The sequence below is a fragment of the Pinus tabuliformis genome, chromosome 3_1 (genome assembly GCF_031772625.1).
Source record: "Pinus tabuliformis cultivar Carrire ecotype Pingquan chromosome 3_1, CPIR1, whole genome shotgun sequence".
In the NCBI taxonomy this organism is placed as follows: Eukaryota; Viridiplantae; Streptophyta; class Pinopsida; order Pinales; family Pinaceae; genus Pinus; species Pinus tabuliformis.
Window position 1 is genome coordinate 617,207,918 of NC_142301.1, and position 18,846 is coordinate 617,226,763.

Here is an 18,846-nt window from a genome sequence, read left to right on the forward strand (position 1 = left end):
CTAGTTTCTTCTTTGGATATCTACGAATTCAGGGCTTTCCAGCTTAGGGAGTTGTTGCCATGCATCCTCCCAGAAAAGGGCCGTCTTTCCGTTTCGAATTTCCCAAAAACTTTGCTCCTGAATAATATGTCGGTTAGTTCTCGCCAGGTTCCAAATTGGAGAGCCTTCCGGAGTTTCTTGCATTCGGATTAAGTTCTGCAGTCTGTAATTTTGGGCATACTTCTCTTTCCAATGTTTGGCCCATGGTAATTTGGGTTCTTTAATCCACCTCCACCATAATTTTGCCCCACAAGCACGGTTAACCGTGAATGGGTCCTGCAGGTTCAACCCTCCTAGATGTTTGGGTTTGCAAAGCTTATTCCACGCCATCAACGACCATTTCTTCTTCTCTGAATTACCCGACCAGAGAAAAGCCCTTTGTATGACCCTTATCTTCTGCAGAACTCCTTTGGGAGCTGGAAGAATGGAAAGCATGTACTGTGGTATGGCCTGGAGGACTGCTTTGGAGAGGACCAGTCGACCTGCGAAGTTCAGGGCTCTGTGTGTCCAATGATGACATCTTTTTTCCAGGCTAGCTAAAAGCTTTTCCTAGTGCAATTTTTGCCAGGGCTTGTTGGTCAGAGGAACGCCGAGATATCTCGAGGGGAGGTTACATCTTTTGAAGCCTAGAATGGAAGAGAGATTTTTTTGAACAGCTAGGTGCGTATTAAAAAAGAATATAGAGGATTTTGAAAGATTAAGCTCCATACCTGAGGCTTTGCTGAAAAGATTGAGAATGCTTTTGTAGCCCAGAGCTTCTTTAATGGAGGGTGTGCCATGCAGCATTGTATCATCTACAAACTACTGATGAGTTGTTGCTGGAATTGAGGGCAAGGGCTGAAGTCCTTCAATGCTTCCTTCCTCTTTGGCCTTTCTGATTAGTCTGCTTAAACCTTCCATCAAAATCACGAAAAGGAAGGGGGATAAGGGATCACCCTGCCTCAAACCACGTGAAGGAGAGAACTGGGTAGTTGGGGCTCCATTAACCAGTATTGAAAATCTTGTGGATTTGACCAAAGCTAGGATCCAAATTATCCATTGCTTAGCAAAACCAAAGGATTCCAAAATGGTTTCTAGATAGTGCCAGTTTACCTTATCATATGCCTTTGACAGGTCTAATTGCATCATCATTCCTGCTTTCTTCTGCATTTTAAGTGTGTGAATCATCTCTTGTGCTAGTAAGATATTGTCCAAAATCTGTCTTCCCTCTACATAGCCTAACTGCTCTTCTGAAATAATACCAGGAAGAATGGGTTTCATTCTATTGGCTATGATTTTGGAAATAATCTTGTACAGGACATTGCAGAGAGCAATTGGACGAAACTTTGAGGGCGTGTTAGCTTCCTCCTCCTTCGGAATAAGGGCAAGGAAAGTAGAGTTGAGGGACTTGAGGATTGAAGAGGAGCACCGTGAATCCTCCACTGCTTCCCAAACTTCTGTCTTGACTATCTCCCAACAAGCTTTGTAAAAGTCGATGGTAAATCCATCCGGCCCAGGTGCTTTACCATTTGGCATCTCTTTTACGGCCTCTTCCACCTCTTCTAGGGAGATTTCTCGAAATAAAGTTGTGTTTTGCTCCTTCGTAATTAGTTTGGGGATGGAGGATGTAAGTTCCTTAATGGCCTCCTCTTTGTTGATCCCAGGTTCCTGAGCAATTCTGCTGAAGTGGGTTATAAGTAGGTTGGAGATTTCTTGATGTGTCTGTACTGTGGCTCCCTGTTCATCATTAAGGCTTAGAATTTTGTTAGCCCCTCTATGGTCAATGGCTGATCTATGGAAGAATTTCGTGTTCTGTTCACCTTCTTTAAGCCATTGGATTCAAGATTTTTTCTTCCAAAGTGTTTCCTCCTGTTGGCATCGAAGTTGCCAGTCCTGCATGAGCTTCTTTTCCCTGTCCACAGTGTCTTGGTCTATGATACCTTGAATCCATCCTTCGTGAATATGTTCCATTTGCTCTTCCAGTTTCTTTTTTTCCTTGAATATATTCCCAAAGACTTCATGATTCTAGATTTTGATTTTGGCTTTGATGTTTTTCAGCTTAGCCTGCAGAAGATACATTTTGGTCCCCCGTATGCCCAACGGTTCTTTCCACCATTGTCCAATTTTCTGAATGAACTCAGGATGAGTAAGCCAGAAATTTTCAAATCTGAAAGGTTTATTTCTAGGAGTGCCTTGGATTGCAGCAGTAATTGTGATGGGCCAGTGGTCTGACCCTCCACTGGGAAGAATATCCGACTCAACACTAATACCATCCAGAAGAATGCTTTCTGTTACTAAAAATCTATCCAGACGAGAGGCTATTTGCCTTTCACCTCCCCTTTTGTTGTTCCACGTGAAAGTGCCACTTTTGGGGGGAACATCAACCAGATTGGCCGATCTAATGAAGTCTAGGAAAGCTTCAGAGTCTCTGTTAAGTTTTCTAATACCTCCTCTCTTTTCCGTGAGTGAAGTGATCATGTTGAAATCACCTCCAAAGATCACCTTAGCTTGAGGATATCTTTGCTTCAGGTTGAAAAGTGTTCTTAGAAAAATAAGTTTCGCCTCTAGATTCTGGGGACCATAGACATTGGTACAAAGATAAGTCTCTGAGTTCCCTACTACCTGGACTTCTAAAGCTATGTAGGATCTGGCTGCTTCAGAGGAAAGGAGCTGGATAACCTGTGGATTCCACAAAATGACCAAGCCTCCCTCCCATCCATTGCTAGCTGTCTCCAAGTATTCCATGCATTTACCTAGTTTTTTGCTAATATTAACTACCGTGTTGCTTGAGCACTTAGTTTCCTACACAAACACTATGTCTGGTTGTTCCTTTTGGACCTTCTTCTTTAATAGACGCTGTTTTGATTGGCTATTAAGCCCTCTAGCATTCCAAGAAAGAACTTTCATTTTAAACAGAGTTTAGGAGGTTAGTGAGAAAGCCTCAAGGGCTTTCATCTTACCTGAATTTAAAAGCATTTGTCCTAGTTCTTGTAATGCTTCATTGTTAGTTCTTCTTCCTCTCTTTTTCCGGTGCTTGGAGTTTAAGGAGGTTTGATGCAATCCCTGTGTGCAGATCCCTAGCCCCTTAGCTGTTCCTAAGCACTTACTCTGCAGCTCCATCTCTGCCCGTTGCCATGCTATGAATATGTCATTGATTCTCTTTACCTCCTCTTCCAATATATGTTCCATTCCCTTCTTTTTCCAGTTCTCAACCATGTTTGGTAGATCCATACCTTCTTGCTCTAGTATGTCGCTTAATTCCATATCTTCGAGCCCTATTTCACTGGTGAACATCTCCGAATCTTCTTCTACTCCCTCCGTAGTTTCTTGAACCTGATGGAAGATACTTAAAGGGTTCTCCTTCGGTTCCTTCATTTCTGGTGTTGCTGTAGATCTGCTTGTTTTCGTGGTTTCTTGTTCTTTATTGTTGTCCTCTGATTCTGTTTCTGTTTCTAATACTTCAAATGCATTGCTTATGTTTCCATGTGAAGTACTCACCTTGGTTTGGCGTTTTTTATTTTCTCTCTATTTTTCTTTTGGTCTGGTGAAGGTTTCCTTGTTCTTTTCTCCCTTGTTTTCCTTATTTTCCCCTGCTGCTTTGTTCAGTGGGAATTCTCTAATTAAATGACCATGCTCATGACATTTTCTACATCGGAACGGGATTTGCTCATAGTCAATGGCTTGGAAATAATCTTCGTCTCTGTATTCCAGCCATAGGCCCTCATGCAATGCTCCCGAAACATCCATCTCCACATAGATTCTAGCACAAGATGTATACCTTTTTTGTAATGTCGCTTCTGAGGCCTTGATGAAGGTCCCTAGCTTGTTACCTATCTGTTCCAGAGCTGCGTGTCCCCAATAATCAATTGGAAGAGAAAAAAGGCGTATCCAAACTGGTACCTGCTTGAAGGTTTCCTTCTCTGGTACGAAGTTGGGTTTCCAAGGCCTTATGTAAAGACTCGCGGAGGCAAAGAAATACGACCCTCCATCGAATATCCGATCCTTGTCTTCCAGATTGGAGAAGACAACAGTAAAGAAACCCTTGGCTCCTAAGTGCAGCCTAACATCTCCTCTGGGTTTCCATTGTTGCTTTATCCACTGGCACAGTGCTCGCTCTGTTGGCCAAAACCCCATGAACCTGCAGATCACTGCATGTTCGACCATGTGATCTTGGTACGACTGAATTTCCGGATCAGAAATCACAACCCTTAGGGTTTTTGTGGCTTTGGGCTTGCACGGACCTTGATTTTTTCCCCATTGGGTGCTGATGTTGTTCCCTTGTTTTCCTCTTTATCTTGATTTAGAACCTCTTCCTCTGCCACTGCCTGTTCCTTCTCCAGTTTGTTTCCTTGAGAAAACTGTCCATGGGAGGGATTCTCACTGTCTCTGTACTCTGTACTTTTTCTTTCATCATTTTCCTTCAGTTTTTTGGTGTTTTTACCTTCATTACTTCTCTTCCCCTTGCTGGATGGAATCTCCTTATCTGACTTCTCAGACCCTGATATCTGCACTCCAATCTGTGATGTCTTCTTGTTCATCATTATTTGTTTGTATGATGGGGTCCCAATGGACCCCGTGTTTTCCATCTGTCGGGTTAGAGTCTGCCCCCTTCTGTGAAGCTCTGCCGCTCTGGCCCTGTTCTTCTCCAGAGTTAGTACTTAGGCTGCTATAGAAACCGTGAACTTCAAACCCTAGTTCCCACCAGAGCTCCCCTGTTTTCCCATGTTTTAGTTGTTCGAAAATTTAACTAATTCAAATATGAAACAAAATTGTATTAATATTATTATGTTTCATTGTGCAGAGCTTTTAGTGAATGCAATATTGGGTATTCGAAAGTAACGACAAGGATGAAATTAATGTTATCGTACAAAGGACGGAGTATGTGCAAAAGAGAAGTTGCGTAGAGATATGATTTTATATAGATGTGAATATTTGTAGAGGATGGGGTATTTGTGGGAGAACATAATAATTAATATTATTGTGTTTCATTATGTGTATCTTTTACTATACTAAACTTTTATTGTGCAGAGGGCGGGGTATGGGTGGGAAAATGAGGGGTGCATTGGGAACTTTATTTTGCAAGGGAAAAATTAGGAGGGGGTATTTGTGGGAGAATGAGAGGTGCATATAGGAATTAATGTTAAAATATTAATGTTAATATGTTATTATTATCATGTTTCATTGTGTAGATAAGGGACTAGATTGTGCATTGATGTCATAGTTGTTTCCTCTACCGCTAACAAGAGAAGTTGTGTACAACTATGATTTTATAAAGGTATGAATATTTGCGGACTAAAGGATGTGCAGATGAATATTATTATGTTTAATTGTGAAATAGAAATAATCATTATATAATGTCGATTTTATGAATAGATGCTTACGTTAACCAGAATAGAAAATAGACAACTATACAAATTAAGTTACAAAATCAACAATGATTTACTTTGACTTAGTTTATAGCCAACAAATTAAATAAAGAAATATAGATAAATGTCATGCATGCAAATTAATTTTTTATTTTCAAATTTAGCTAAAATTTCTTCTTCATGTCCATAAACTCGAAAAAAGATTGTAGAAACTGCTCCAACAAAAGTGACCTACTTGTTGTAGAGATGAAATAGCTCAAAAAATGCAAGTAAAGAAATATCCAATCAACTCCAAGTTTTCTCTCCTAGGATGATACTCTAAGTTCACCAAAAGAGAGTCGAGATTCTCCACTTGGAAATACTTATGCTAAACAACACTAGTTGACTTAGCTCAACAACTTAAGCAAACCTCCAATTTCGAAATGAAATTCCAAAACCAAAATGATCAAAATGAGGCCCCAACCTTCCTTTTATTTTTTCTTTCACTTCCTCATACCATGGTTCGATTTTTCCCATACCATGGTTTGATCCTTCCCATGGTTCAATTTCCATGCTTGGTAACTCCACAACTTAACTTTATTTTTTCTTCTTTTCCCTAAGTCTCAAATATTTCCTTTTCTCCAAAATTTATGAAATATCTCCACAATTTATTTATCCTATATCAATGGCTCTTTATTTTCCATTATTTCTTATTTACATTATTTACAAGTGTTCACCCAATCCCAATGATTAGGTGTCAACATATATATATATATATATATATATATATGTTGACACCTAATCATTGGGATTGGGTGAACACTTGTAAATAATGTAAATAAGAAATAATGGAAAATAAAGAGCCATTGAGAGGTGATGCCCAAGAGTCACTCCCTCATGTATATAACCATGAGTAATATTAATGAATAAACACAATTGATTTGAGGAGTTACCTCATGGCTTGACATGGTATTAGAGCCAATGCCATTTTTGGCTTCCCTCTCTGCCCTTGTAACTCCCTACTGCCTATGTTCTACCCATTTTGCAGAACTGACACCTCTGCCATTGCTCCATTCTCTGAGTTAAGCGCTAATCTACATCGAAACCTGTGTTGTTGGAGGATCAATTTTATGATGCCAAGAGGATCAAAACCTGTGTTGCTAGACGTTGCTGAAGGATCGATTTTATGGTATGTCGATTTTTTTTTAACAAGTTTGGTGGCATATGTTACATTGACTGTTGTGGTATTATTGTGCTACAGTATTTCCTCTTGTGGTTATGACATTGAGTTCTGTGGTATTAATGTGTTGAATGTTGTAACACTATGTTACTCGGTTGCATTACATCAGATGTTGCATTGTGTATCATATTACATTGGTCCCGGTTGGTGGTATCACCTCCCTCCGGTTCGTATAACACCACAGTCACACGTAAGACAGTCGACTCTCCGTTAGCTCCGCTCTGCTGCACAGTCGTCTCTCTGTTGGCTTGACCCTCCTGCATAGTCGGCTCTCCGTTGGCTCGACCCCCTCTCCGTTGGCTTGGACCTCCTGCACAGTTGACTCTCCGTCGGCTCGGTCCTCCTGACTGTGGCTACATTGCATATCACAGCTCCGGTTAATACCGCATACCTCCCATTGCCCATACGCTGGTATCAACTCCCGTTGTAAACATTGCCCATATTATACATGCATTTTTTGCATATACATGTATCCACCTCCATACAACTCGGTTCACCATATCACTACTCCCCTACGTGTTAATACTCCCTCTCTCATCATTCATACCGCCTTGCCACTATTTAAATCCTCTCACGATTTTTTAATACCTCACTTCCCATTCGGTCAATATGTTGACCCTCCTCCATATACACCTTCCCATATATTCCCTCCCCCACATACTCCCTCTCCCAATATATATATATATATATATTACCAAAATTGAAAAATTGGGAATTTCTGTGTCAAAATTTAATTTGGGATATGACACAGTCTGGCACCTTATGAGGTCATATGGTTGAGGAAGCTACTTGTTAGGTTTTTTAGTCAGGAGTTGAAGCCCACAATAATACACTGTGGCAATCAGAGCTGCATCAATCTCTCTAAAAATCCAGTGTTCTTTGACTGCTCTAAGCACATCAAGATCTGGTACCACTATATCAGATATTGTGTTCAGAGGGGTAAAGTTAGAGTCTAGTACGTGCCTACCTAGGAGTAGACAACTAATATTTTGACTAAGGCATTGGCAAAGGGCAAGTTTTTCTACTTCAGAGATAAACTAGGTGTAGTACAAAACACCTTCCTCTCTAAGAGGGAGTGTTATATGGAGTTAGAGGAGGAAGGGTTCAACTAAATTTAGAGGTGCACTAAATTTGATAGGGGGACCCACTGGTGGTAGTTTTACTTTTTCTCATTATTTTGACTTAGGAAAAATTTGATTTTACTATAATAAAAAAGTGAAATGATCTCAACCATCCATTGAGATTTAATATCGACCATTTGTGGAGATGGTGGGCCCATGTCAACTTCAAAGGAGGGAAAAGGGTGTAGAATTGGCTCATTATGCACTAGAAAACTTGTGTGTTAATCTCAACAAGGAGGGTGTTCAGTTTAGTGCTTAGGGGTTTTAGATCAGTGCACTAGGGTAGAAAGAGAGGTCGAACAACCTCAAAGTATCTTCCAACCAACATACACTTCAGCCAGGGCTGCATTCAACTGCGTAAAAGGGTTGATGTGATCCAGATTTATGCAGGAACGAAATGAAATACAATCATAAACAGAAACACATAGCCAAAATGAAAACATAACTTTAATTCATTTATAAAAATGTACGGAAAATTATTACATGCAAAATGGAAATAAACTAGTTTAGGCAATGGTAGCTTATCTCCGAGAAGAGATGTGGTGGATACATGCCTTTTGAACTATGTTACAATGAGGCTTGGAGGCCTATTTATTATTGTGAAACAATAGAAAACCCTAAACATCCATAAACCTAACCCTAGGAGATGAAGCGTCAAAAGCCTGTGGGCCCGTTGGGGTAAATTGGTACATCAACTTTTCGGGGTTGTAACTTGGCATACGATCTTTGTTCGATGCATATGAAAACTCATTAGAAATATCTATCTAAAAACTACAACTTTTGACTTCATACCCCTATTGTAATGTACACATTTTCCCATTTAAAAAAAAAAAAAAAACGTCGCTTAAGGCCTCAAAATGGCTCTCAAAGTTCAGGTCCCAAAAAATGCCAATGTAGTAAACTGTGCTACAATTAAGGAAATTGAAAGAAACAATGGTGGGGGTTCAAGTGGAACAGGTGGCTTGCCACCAATATCTCCTTGGATTAATTCTCCCCACTTAGGAAACAATGGTCCCCATTGCTTTGTGTTCCTCCATGAGATGGGGAAACTTTTACTAAACTTGGTCCTTGGTGAGCCACATGCCTTGGTGCAGGAGTTGGAAAACTTTAAAAATCTGATACAGTTGGATCTTGTGTTGGTGAGTGGTATTGATTTATCTGTCCATGGTACGATCAATTGTGCCTTGTTCCACATATTCAAGGTTAAAATCTGTTGGTGTTAGCTGTTTGACAATGTCTAAGGTGTCCAACAATGGTAGAAAGTATGGCCAAAGGTGGTCCACATTAACACTAGGTGCAGGCTAAGGAATAGAGGAATGCTGAGCTTGAAAGCATTATATCCCACAACCTTGGTGATGGTGTAAGGCCTGTAGCAGAGTGTTGGAGCTTCTGATGGACTCCAACAAGCCGTTCTTTCTGCAAATACAACCGAACTTTGTCACCCACCTCGAACTTATGTGGCACCCAATGTTGATCATACCACTACTTGTACTTGGCATTAGACTTATCCAAGATGTTATGAACCTACTGGTGGATGTGATGGATGCTTTTAATAAACCTAGTTTCTTTATTAGCCTCAAACTATACATGTGCATATTCTGCCTGTGTAGTCGCATGAGGCATGGCAACATCAATTAGGCACAATGGTTGAAATCCAAGACCCACTTAAAAGGAATTGTGACTATTCGAGCTATTGAGAGCTATGTTATAAATATGTTGCACATAGGGAAGGATCTCCTTCCAGGTTTGTGGATGCTTAGAGTTATACATATGGAGTATGTGCACTATCATCCTATTGATGATATTTGTTTGGCCATCAATTTGAGGATGGAATGCAGTTGATTTAGTAAGCTTCATGTCCAATAATGTCTAGAGGCTCGACTAGAATGTGCTTAGGAACCTACTATCCTGATCTGATATAATTCTCAGCGGGATCCCAAAATGTACCCACACTCGTTCAAAGAAGATTTTGGTAGTGCCCTTTGCTGTGATACTCTTCTTGGAGGTCACCAATATATCCATCTTAGAAAATATGTTCATGACTACAAATACATAGTCATTACCATGCTTTCTAGAAGGGAGGCCAGATAGATAGTGTTATGAAACCAGCTCACAAAAAGATAGAAAAGAAAGATCAACGCCTTAGAATTCAACCTCTTCGAGGGGGAAACCTCCTTTACATTAAACAAATGAACAATTCTTGGATGATACATATGACAAGACCTCATTTCTATATAGAGGAGTCTAAGGGGTCTGAATACAATTAGAGCCTACATAACAATAATATTGTAGGGGCACAACAATAACAATAGTGGGCTTCTATGGAGAATAATAATAACAACATGGGGACTATATGGGCACAATAATATAATAAGGGGGTTGCACTAATAACAATAAGGGGTTACACTATTAGTATAGGGACCTAACATGCCCCTCTCCTTTAAAAAGTGTTGTCCTCAATGCTTGAGTAGTTATGGATGCTTTTGTATAAAATTCTCATCCTCCCATGTGGAATCTTCAGCGGGTAAGTTCTTCCACTTGATGAGATACTCTAAATTGATCAATTTCATAGCTGTCGATTTCTTGTTTTTGTGACTGCTTCCGGTTCCAATATGATTTTTCCTTCCTCGTCAAGTTCTGGCAATATTGTTTGAACTGGGATCTTCTCACCTATAACCTTCTTTAAGCATGAAACATGGAAAACTGGGTGCACTCGGGAAGATGCAGGAAGCTCCAATTTGTATGCCATAGTACCAATCTTTTGTAACACCTTGTACGAACCATAATAATTTGGTGATAATTTATTATCCTTATTAGCTTGCTTGAGGGACATTTGTTTGTATGGTTGTAGTCGTAAAAATACCCAGTCACCTATGTCAAAACTTATTTCACTGTGATGTTGATCTGCGTGTTGTTTCATTCTATTCTACGTGAAAGTGAGATTATCCTTTTTCTTGTTGATATGTCCTTCTATCTTGAGAGTTTTAGTAGTGGTAATTCCTGCCAATGCATTACAGTATATGGTTGGATTCATTTCTTCTTTCTTTGGGGTTGGTTCATGGCGTATAACCTATTCTTTTGATGTTTCTTGATCCTTTTCTTCCTCCTCTTCACAATCAATGTAAAATAATTTCTTCTTAGCACACTTATGAACTTTAGTGTATTTACTATCATAACTGTAACAAAGGTCATTTTCTCCTTTTTCTTCAAATCTTTGGGGTGTCAACCTTGTAGGTTGTGGAAGGCTAGGGGAAACAACACTTCCATCCTTATGGTTGTGATTGGTAGGATTCCTTGTTGCCATAATTTTGCTTTCCATTTTACTTGCCAACCTGAATGCCTTCTCCAATGAGTCAAGTTCCCAAAGGTGAACCTCATGTTGGATGTTATCCTTTAATGTCCCTATGAACACATCAATCCTATGCTCCTCTGGAATATATTTTACCCTTATATTCAATTTTTGGAAGTCCTCAATGTGCTCCATCATTGAACCCTTTTGTTTGAGGTTTACCAATTGGCTAAAAAAAGTGTTGCTTTTTGTATCCCCATAATGTTCTATCATTTCTTCTGTAAAAATTGCCCAAGAGACAATTTGTTTACGAGAGCAAAGCCATCGATACCATACAAACTAATTTGGTTCCAAATATAAAGTTGCAATGCATACCTTTTGTGTGTTTTGCACATTATGGAGATCAAAATATTTCTCCATCTGTAGTATCCATGTTACGGGATCATTTCCATCAAAATTTCTCATATCGATCTTTGGAACATGGTGGGTCTTCAATCCAACACTAGAGTCTATGAAATCATGATTAACATTTATTTTTTTCTCATCATGAGTTTCCTTTACTACCCTTTCACCATTAGTAAGCATTTCTTGTAGCAACTTTTTCAAATCTATATTCAAATCTTCCATCTTAGCGTCCATGCCATTCATCTTAGCTTCCATGCTATCCATCTTAGCTTCCACACCATCCATCTTAACTTGCATGCCATTCATATTAGCTTCCACGCCATTCATCTTAGCTTCGGTTACCTTTTGCGAGAGTGAAATTTGTTGCACTTGGTCTTGCAATTTTGATATATCATGTTGCATTTATTCCTCTTCTTCATGAGTCATGCTAGAGCTTTCAAGTTTCTTACTAGGTGCTTCCATTTTATTTCTTTGGGGCATCAATTAATGATAATTATGCTTCACTATTCCCTTTGAACTTCAACCTACATTTTCAACCCAAACTTATGCAAAATTTTAAAAAGAGTACACACCTTTTTCGCTTTGTAGAAGCTTGATATTGTATCTCTGTAATTACGGATCTCCAAGGTCTGAAATTGCTTCCTTTGGTATCCCTATGAGTCCTCTTTCCAATGCCACCAGTCTAATCAAAATTGGATTATCCAAGAAAGATTTATGCCCAATCTCCCAAGATGACCTAATTATATAATTTTTCATTAGAGCGAACTTGTACGACGTTCCACGTGTCACTGTCTCAACCTTCAGATCTGAAAAAGATACACATAAAACTAAAGTCCGTCCTCTTTCTGTAACTTCTTATGAAATTTCAATCCAATTCTTAGAGAGAAAGTTATTAAGATTTTACCCAGGTCACCTGTTTGGAATGTAATTCAGGAGTCTACAAAAACCCTAACTTCATCAGATCATATCTCTAAAAATATAGCGAGACAAGATCTGAAATTTGGACCTGAGGTTCAGAATGATTTTAGATCAAATGGGTTTTTTTTATCTTCTGAAACGTTGCAGAAAAAAATTTATAGCAAAAATTCCATGATGACCTATTTGGAGTAGCGAAACCCTAGAATCCAAAGCTCTGATACCAAATGTTATGAAACTAGCTCACAAAAAGATAGAAAAGAAAGATCAACGCCTTAGAATTCAACCTCTTCTAGGGGGAAACCTCCTTTATATTACAAAAATGGACAATTCTTGGATGATACAAATGACAAGACCTCCTTTCTATATATAGGAGTCTAAGGGGTCCCAATACAATCAGAGCCTACATAACAATAATATTGTAGAGGCACAACAATAACAATAGTGGGCTTCTATGGGGCATAATAATAACAACATGGGGACAATATGGGCATAATAATACAATAAGGGGGTTCTTAGAGAGAATGTTATTAAGATTTTCCCCAGGTCACCTGTTTGGAATGTAATTCGGGAGTCTGCAAAAACCCTAACTTCATCAGATCATATCTCTAAATCAGATCATAACAATAATATTGTAGAGGCACAACAATAACAATAGTGGGCTTCTAAGGGGGTTCTTAGAGAGAAAGTTATTAAGATTTTCCCCAGGTCACCTGTTTCAGATCATATTGTAGAGGCACAACAATAACAATAGTGGGCTTCTATGGGGCATAATAATAACAACATGGGGACAATATGGGCATAATAATACAATAAGGGGGTTGCACTAATAACAATAAGGGTTACACTAGTAGTATGGGTACCTAATAGATTGTCCATGGAGATGGATTCCCAAGGATGGCTGGAAGTAGGTAGAGGAGTGTAGAGGCCTTGCTTCATGATGGTTGGCTTGGAAATGACACAAACAATGTAGGATTTGATATATTTTCCAAGATCCTATCAAAGTTTTGGCCAATAAAAATAGTTTTTTAGTACGACCATGGTTTTCTCCACACCAAAGTGTCCTACAACCCGACTGTCGTGTGCCTCCCAAATCAGCTTGGCACACTTGCATAAAGTTACACAAAGGTGGCCCAGGTAGCATAATAATGCATCGTGGAGGTGGAAATCTAGAACTGTCTTACCATCCACTAGCATCTAGTATGTGGTGGAAAACTCTGGATCATTTTTGTACACTTGCAACTATCCATAGGTCTCATGACCACAAGAGTTGAGAACAGTAGTCAATGTTGCAACTAGGGGCCAACTGAGTCAATTTGTGACATGATTGGTGATGCCTTTTATGTATTTAATGTTCAAGTGGAATTGTTGCAAATATATAGACCACTTTTGATGGCGATCATACTGCAACTTTCCTTATGTTTGTATAAATTGAAGAGGTCAATGATCTATGTGGATGATTGTCTCCTTCCTCAGAATGTAATGTTTCCATTGCCGATAAGCCTGCATGATAAGATACATCTCTTTATCATAGGTGGGGTGCTTCTGAATTCTATCAGAAGCATCTCACTATGATAAGCCACTGGATGTCCTTGTTGGTTGAGAACTACACCAATAGCATAGTCATAAAAGTATGTCTCAATTTCAAATGGATATTGCAGGCATGGCCATGTGAGTACAGGTGCAAAGCAAAGGTGGTGCTTCAGCTCAAGGAACACCTTTTTTTGGGACTCAGACCAGGAAAAATTTTCTTCCACTCCACCCTTGGTACCCTCACTCAAAGGCCAAGTGATATGAGAGAATCCCAACATGAACCTCCGATAAAAATTGGCAAGGCCCAAAAAGCTGCGAAATTGTCTTAGAGTGGTTGGGATGGCCTATCCTGAATGGCTTGGATCTTAGTCAGATCCACATGCACACCTTGCTCATCTATGATGTAACCTAGATATTGGACTTGGCTCATGCCAAAGGTGCATTTCTCCAAGATGGAACATAGTTTGTGCTACGACAAGGTTTGAAGGACATGTCGAATGTGTTGCAAGTGCTCTTCCCAACTCTTGTTTAAGATGAGGATGTCATCCAGATAAAATACCATGAATGAGTTGGTGAAGGGCTGCAAGATGTTATCCATCAACCTCATAAAAGTTGCATGGGCATTTATCAACTCGAAAGGCATGACCAACCATTCAAAAAGGCCTTCCTTAGATTTGAAGGTGGTCTTCCATATCTATGTGAGATCTATTGGAACCTGGTGACAACGAGACTTCAAATTGATCTTGTTGAAATACTTGGGCCCCTTGGGTTGGTCCAGAAGGTCATCAATCCATGGGATTGGATACCTGTTCTTGATCATGATTTTGTTTAGTGCCCGATAATCAATGTAGAGCCTCCAAGTCCCATCCTTCTTCTGTATAAGTACAATTATACTCCCACAAGGTGAGAAACTTAGTCGGATGTGCCCTTTTTGCAGCAACTCCTAGATCTTTCACTTGATCTATTAATTTTCAAAAATGGAGACGGTATATTGACCCATTGGGTAGAGGTGCTCCAGGAGTCAGATCAATCAAATACTTGACCTGACAGTGCAATGGTACCCCTATGGGTGAGGAGAAGATGTCCCTATATTCTTGTACAAACTTATCTAGCTAGTTCTGCTCTGTGGAGGAACCTTTCCTGGGGGCCATTGATGTGGCCAAAATCTTCCCCTTACTTTGAGAGCGAATAAGAAAGAAAACAATTTTCCCAATCTGGGAGATGATATTACTGCATTAGGTGGGGATATCTCTGGTATCTTATATAACTTATTGCCCAAAGTAATAAGAACAATGCAAGGCCTAGACTCATACACCACATGAATCTTCCACAAGTATGGTTTTCCTAATAATAGATCAAAAAATTTAAAAGGAGAAATGTAAAAAACTACTTCATCCGTGAAGGGTTTGATGCTGTATGGAAGACAACATTACTGGTTGACGTGAATATCTCATCCTTGGTGGAGCCACCTAATGGTATATGGTTGTGGATGTGGTATGGTTGGCAAGCTCAACCGCTTAACGAATTCTGCTGAGATGAGGTTATTTTGGCTTCCACTATCGATGATGAACTGCAATGGTGACCCCTTCACCCACATCTATGAGTGGAATAGACACTCCCCTTCCTCTGGGTCTTCAGGCTCAATCTTCTATACCTTAGTGGTAGCAACGATGTCGGTGGGCTCTACATCAATAACCTACTTCCCTTTGTCATTCCCCTTTTTGGGGTATGACTCAGAGTCAGAGAATGCATCTAAATCAAATCCTTTAGCTCGACCACTAGTGATTTCTTGGTATGATACTTACTTGTGTTGTGAGTGGGGCTCTTGTGGAACTAATACCACTTCCCTGTGTCCCTCTTCATCTTCATGGTGCTATTCTTTGTGGCTTCTATGGGTTGTCCTGGGTCACCCCATCGTGGCTTATCCTTTTTTATGTGGTTTTGGGGCACCTTTTCCTTGCCTCATATTCCCAGATCTAAAGTATCACTTCTTCTGTTTAAATTTATGCTTGATATTGACAACGTATTAGTATGCGACATCGAGAGAGGAGATGTCTAGGAATCCATCCTCTCTTAGATGTATTTGTGTAGACAACCACAGTACTTGAGTACCAGATTCCACTTAGAATCCTTGATAGCCAACTTCGTGCAAAGGGTATGAAAAATATTTGTGAACTACGACACGTCTTTGTCCCTTCCCTGCCATAGTGTTGTCCATTTTATGTACTTATCTTCATAGCTCCTGATAAGGTAATATTGTTCCTTGATGACGTCTTGGAAGGAATTACAAGTGGGTGTAGATGAATAGCAATGAGGATTCCCTTTTGTCCTTCTGCTCACAGTAGGTTTCCCACCAATCCTTGACATGGGGGGTGGCTTTGAGGAGCACAAAAGTAATATTTTCCCTATTGGAAAAGTCATGAACCAAAAGATATCCTTCCAACAAATTTAATCATTTATCTATGACATTTGCATCTATTTGACCTTCAAATATAGGGATGTCAAATTTAACTTGTACCTTAAAGGGGGTGGTGCCTTCAAAGTGATGCTAGATGAAGATGCATCACTTGTTGGCATTCACCGAAGGATTTGGGAAATGTTGTCCATCATCTCGTTCCTTTACCACTCGAAGAATTCTACAAGAAAAAAATTGATAATATCTCCTACTCCCTCATCTTTCTTTTCTTTCCCCATGGGCGATCGTCTGTGTTGGCAGAGCCAATCTTGCAAGGGTTTAACCAATTCAAGTCCCAACTCCTTATACCCCGTTCTTATTGGGGACACACAAAAAAAAACAAAGACAGCAGAGCTCTTTCATACCATTGATCCGGATTTATGCAAGAATGAAATGAAATAATGACATAAACAGAAACACAGAGCTGTGACGAAAACAAAACTTTAATTGATTAATAAAAAAACACTGAAAATTGTTACAGGCAAAATGGAAATAACCTAGTTTGGATGATGGTATCTTATCTCTAAGAATAGATGTGGCACCTACATGCCTTCTAAATTGTGTTACAATGACGTTTGGAGGCCTATTTATTATTGACAAATAATGGAAAACCCTAAACATCCAAAAACCTAACCCTAGGAGATGAAGCACTAAACATTTGTGGGTCCCGTTGGGGTAAATTGGTATAACAACTTCCTGAGGTCGCAACTTTGGCATACGATCTCCATTTGACACGTAAGATACCTTGTTAGAAATATCTATCCAAGAAATATAACTTTTGACTACGATCCCCTATTACAAATTATTAGTTTGCTCATTTTCCAAATAAACGTCATTTAGGGCCTCAAAATTACTTTGGAAATTCAAGACCTGAAAAATTGCCAAAAATAGTAAATTGTTCTACAATTAAGGAAACTAAAAGAAACTACGGCTGGGGTCCAACTGGAATAGGCAGGTGGCCACCAATATCCACCTGGATCAGTACCAACATATATGAGTTCGTATAGTGCACAAGCAGGCATGCTGAGTAGGAGAGAAGTGTGCAACATAATTGTGTAGTGGGTTAGCAGAGTGAAGGAAGTTTTTTATCTCATACTTGTAATCAATTTCTGAATATTTTGCTGAGCATAATATGAAAAAACAAGTTTGCGGGTTTTCCCTAGTTGGGGTTTCTTGGGTAAATTTTTGGTGTACTGTTTTATTGTGTGCTTGTGTCTTCAAGAATTTATTTTCCTCTTCTATTGTTCTGTTAGAATACTCAACATATTTAGTAAATAATTTTGAAAGATTAGTTTTCAGTTCTTTCATCTTAGAATATTTATTAAATTAATAGTTGAGTATTAGAAAGCTATCATCCTTCCCATTGTGCTCTCACTTTTGAATAAAAAATGGAGGTTCTTGTGATGAGGTCTCTCTTCCCAATATTGACAACTTCTCCTGCACATGCATAGGCATTTGTTCATGGTATTTGGCTGCAAATCCTGCAACACTATTATGAAGGCATGTGTTCCCTCGATGAAATATTTCTTCATAATATAATGCTCCTCTCCTAGGCATGCCTCTCTCTCGTATCATGGTGAGAATTCATTCAACCCCCAAGACAAAAAAATATACAATGTTTTGAGTGCTATACATGTTATCAAGCAACACATATCTTTGAGAGGAAAAGTGAGTCCCTGCTAACTCTGCTACCATGTTGCCCTACTTCCTTGTGTTTTATTTGCCTTGAGTTAATAGGTGTGGAATCCACCCCCCCTCTCCTTCCACACAGGTAACAACAACTAGGAGTCTTTGCTTCTCTCTCCCAACCACACAAGAGAGAATTTTACACCTTCATAGTTACATGATAAGTTCTCATGGTTTCACTTCTCCAACCCCTATAAGTCCCACCTTCCTAAAATAGCTTCACCCAATCTCAGAGAAATGATAACTCTCAGACACCACTCCCCCATATCCAAGGCCACCTAATAAATTTAAGCACATAGAGCAAGAGTACAACACCATTCTCTAGATTCTTCTACTCCTCATGCGGCAAGTATCAAACCAATTTGCTATAAGAGTTCGATCCATTCTCCATTTTTCCACCTAGAAAAATAGAAACAATACCTTCTATATGGGTATTACCAAATACAATAGACACTCAAGATACTAGTAAGGGGGTATGATGAATTACTTCATAGGAACACATTTCATAAACATTCACATCAAAGAACCATAATTTCATATAGAGAATACCTTAGTGGAGCGGGAAAGTGTTGCAAGTTGCATGCCCAAGCCACCACTCCCTCGTATAATGTCCAACTTATTTATTTTGTGGAGTTCTATGCCAAGAAAACACCTGGTCATTCCACCAGTGACCCTCAAAATTCCTTCCTCCTCTAGAGGTAAGAACGACTAGCCTTGCACTATCCCAATCAGAGTTGAGACTCCCATTGTGGTTCTAGACATTCACGAAGGAAAAAACCTATGGAAAATTATAATTCACCTTAGATTCAATCTAATTTATGCCCCTAAACTCTGCATGG

At 39.4% G+C, this 18,846-nt stretch overlaps 2 protein-coding genes across 2 annotated transcripts; both read right to left on the reverse strand.

The window, feature by feature from the left end:
* LOC149188524 (uncharacterized) lies at positions 1-3,393 on the reverse strand. The gene is made up of 4 exons (XM_089409981.1): positions 3,126-3,393; positions 2,641-2,744; positions 1,132-1,755; positions 1-588 (listed from the first exon to the last, which is right to left on the reverse strand). The coding sequence occupies exons 1-4, from the start codon at positions 3,391-3,393 to the stop codon at positions 1-3; spliced, it is 1,584 nt and encodes a 527-aa protein (XP_089266107.1).
* Positions 3,394-3,543: 150 nt separating this feature from the next.
* On the reverse strand, positions 3,544-4,152 carry LOC149188525 (uncharacterized). The gene has a single exon (XM_089409982.1). It carries the CDS (start codon positions 4,150-4,152, stop codon positions 3,544-3,546), a length of 609 nt encoding a protein of 202 aa, XP_089266108.1.
* Positions 4,153-18,846: the final 14,694 nt, after the last annotated feature.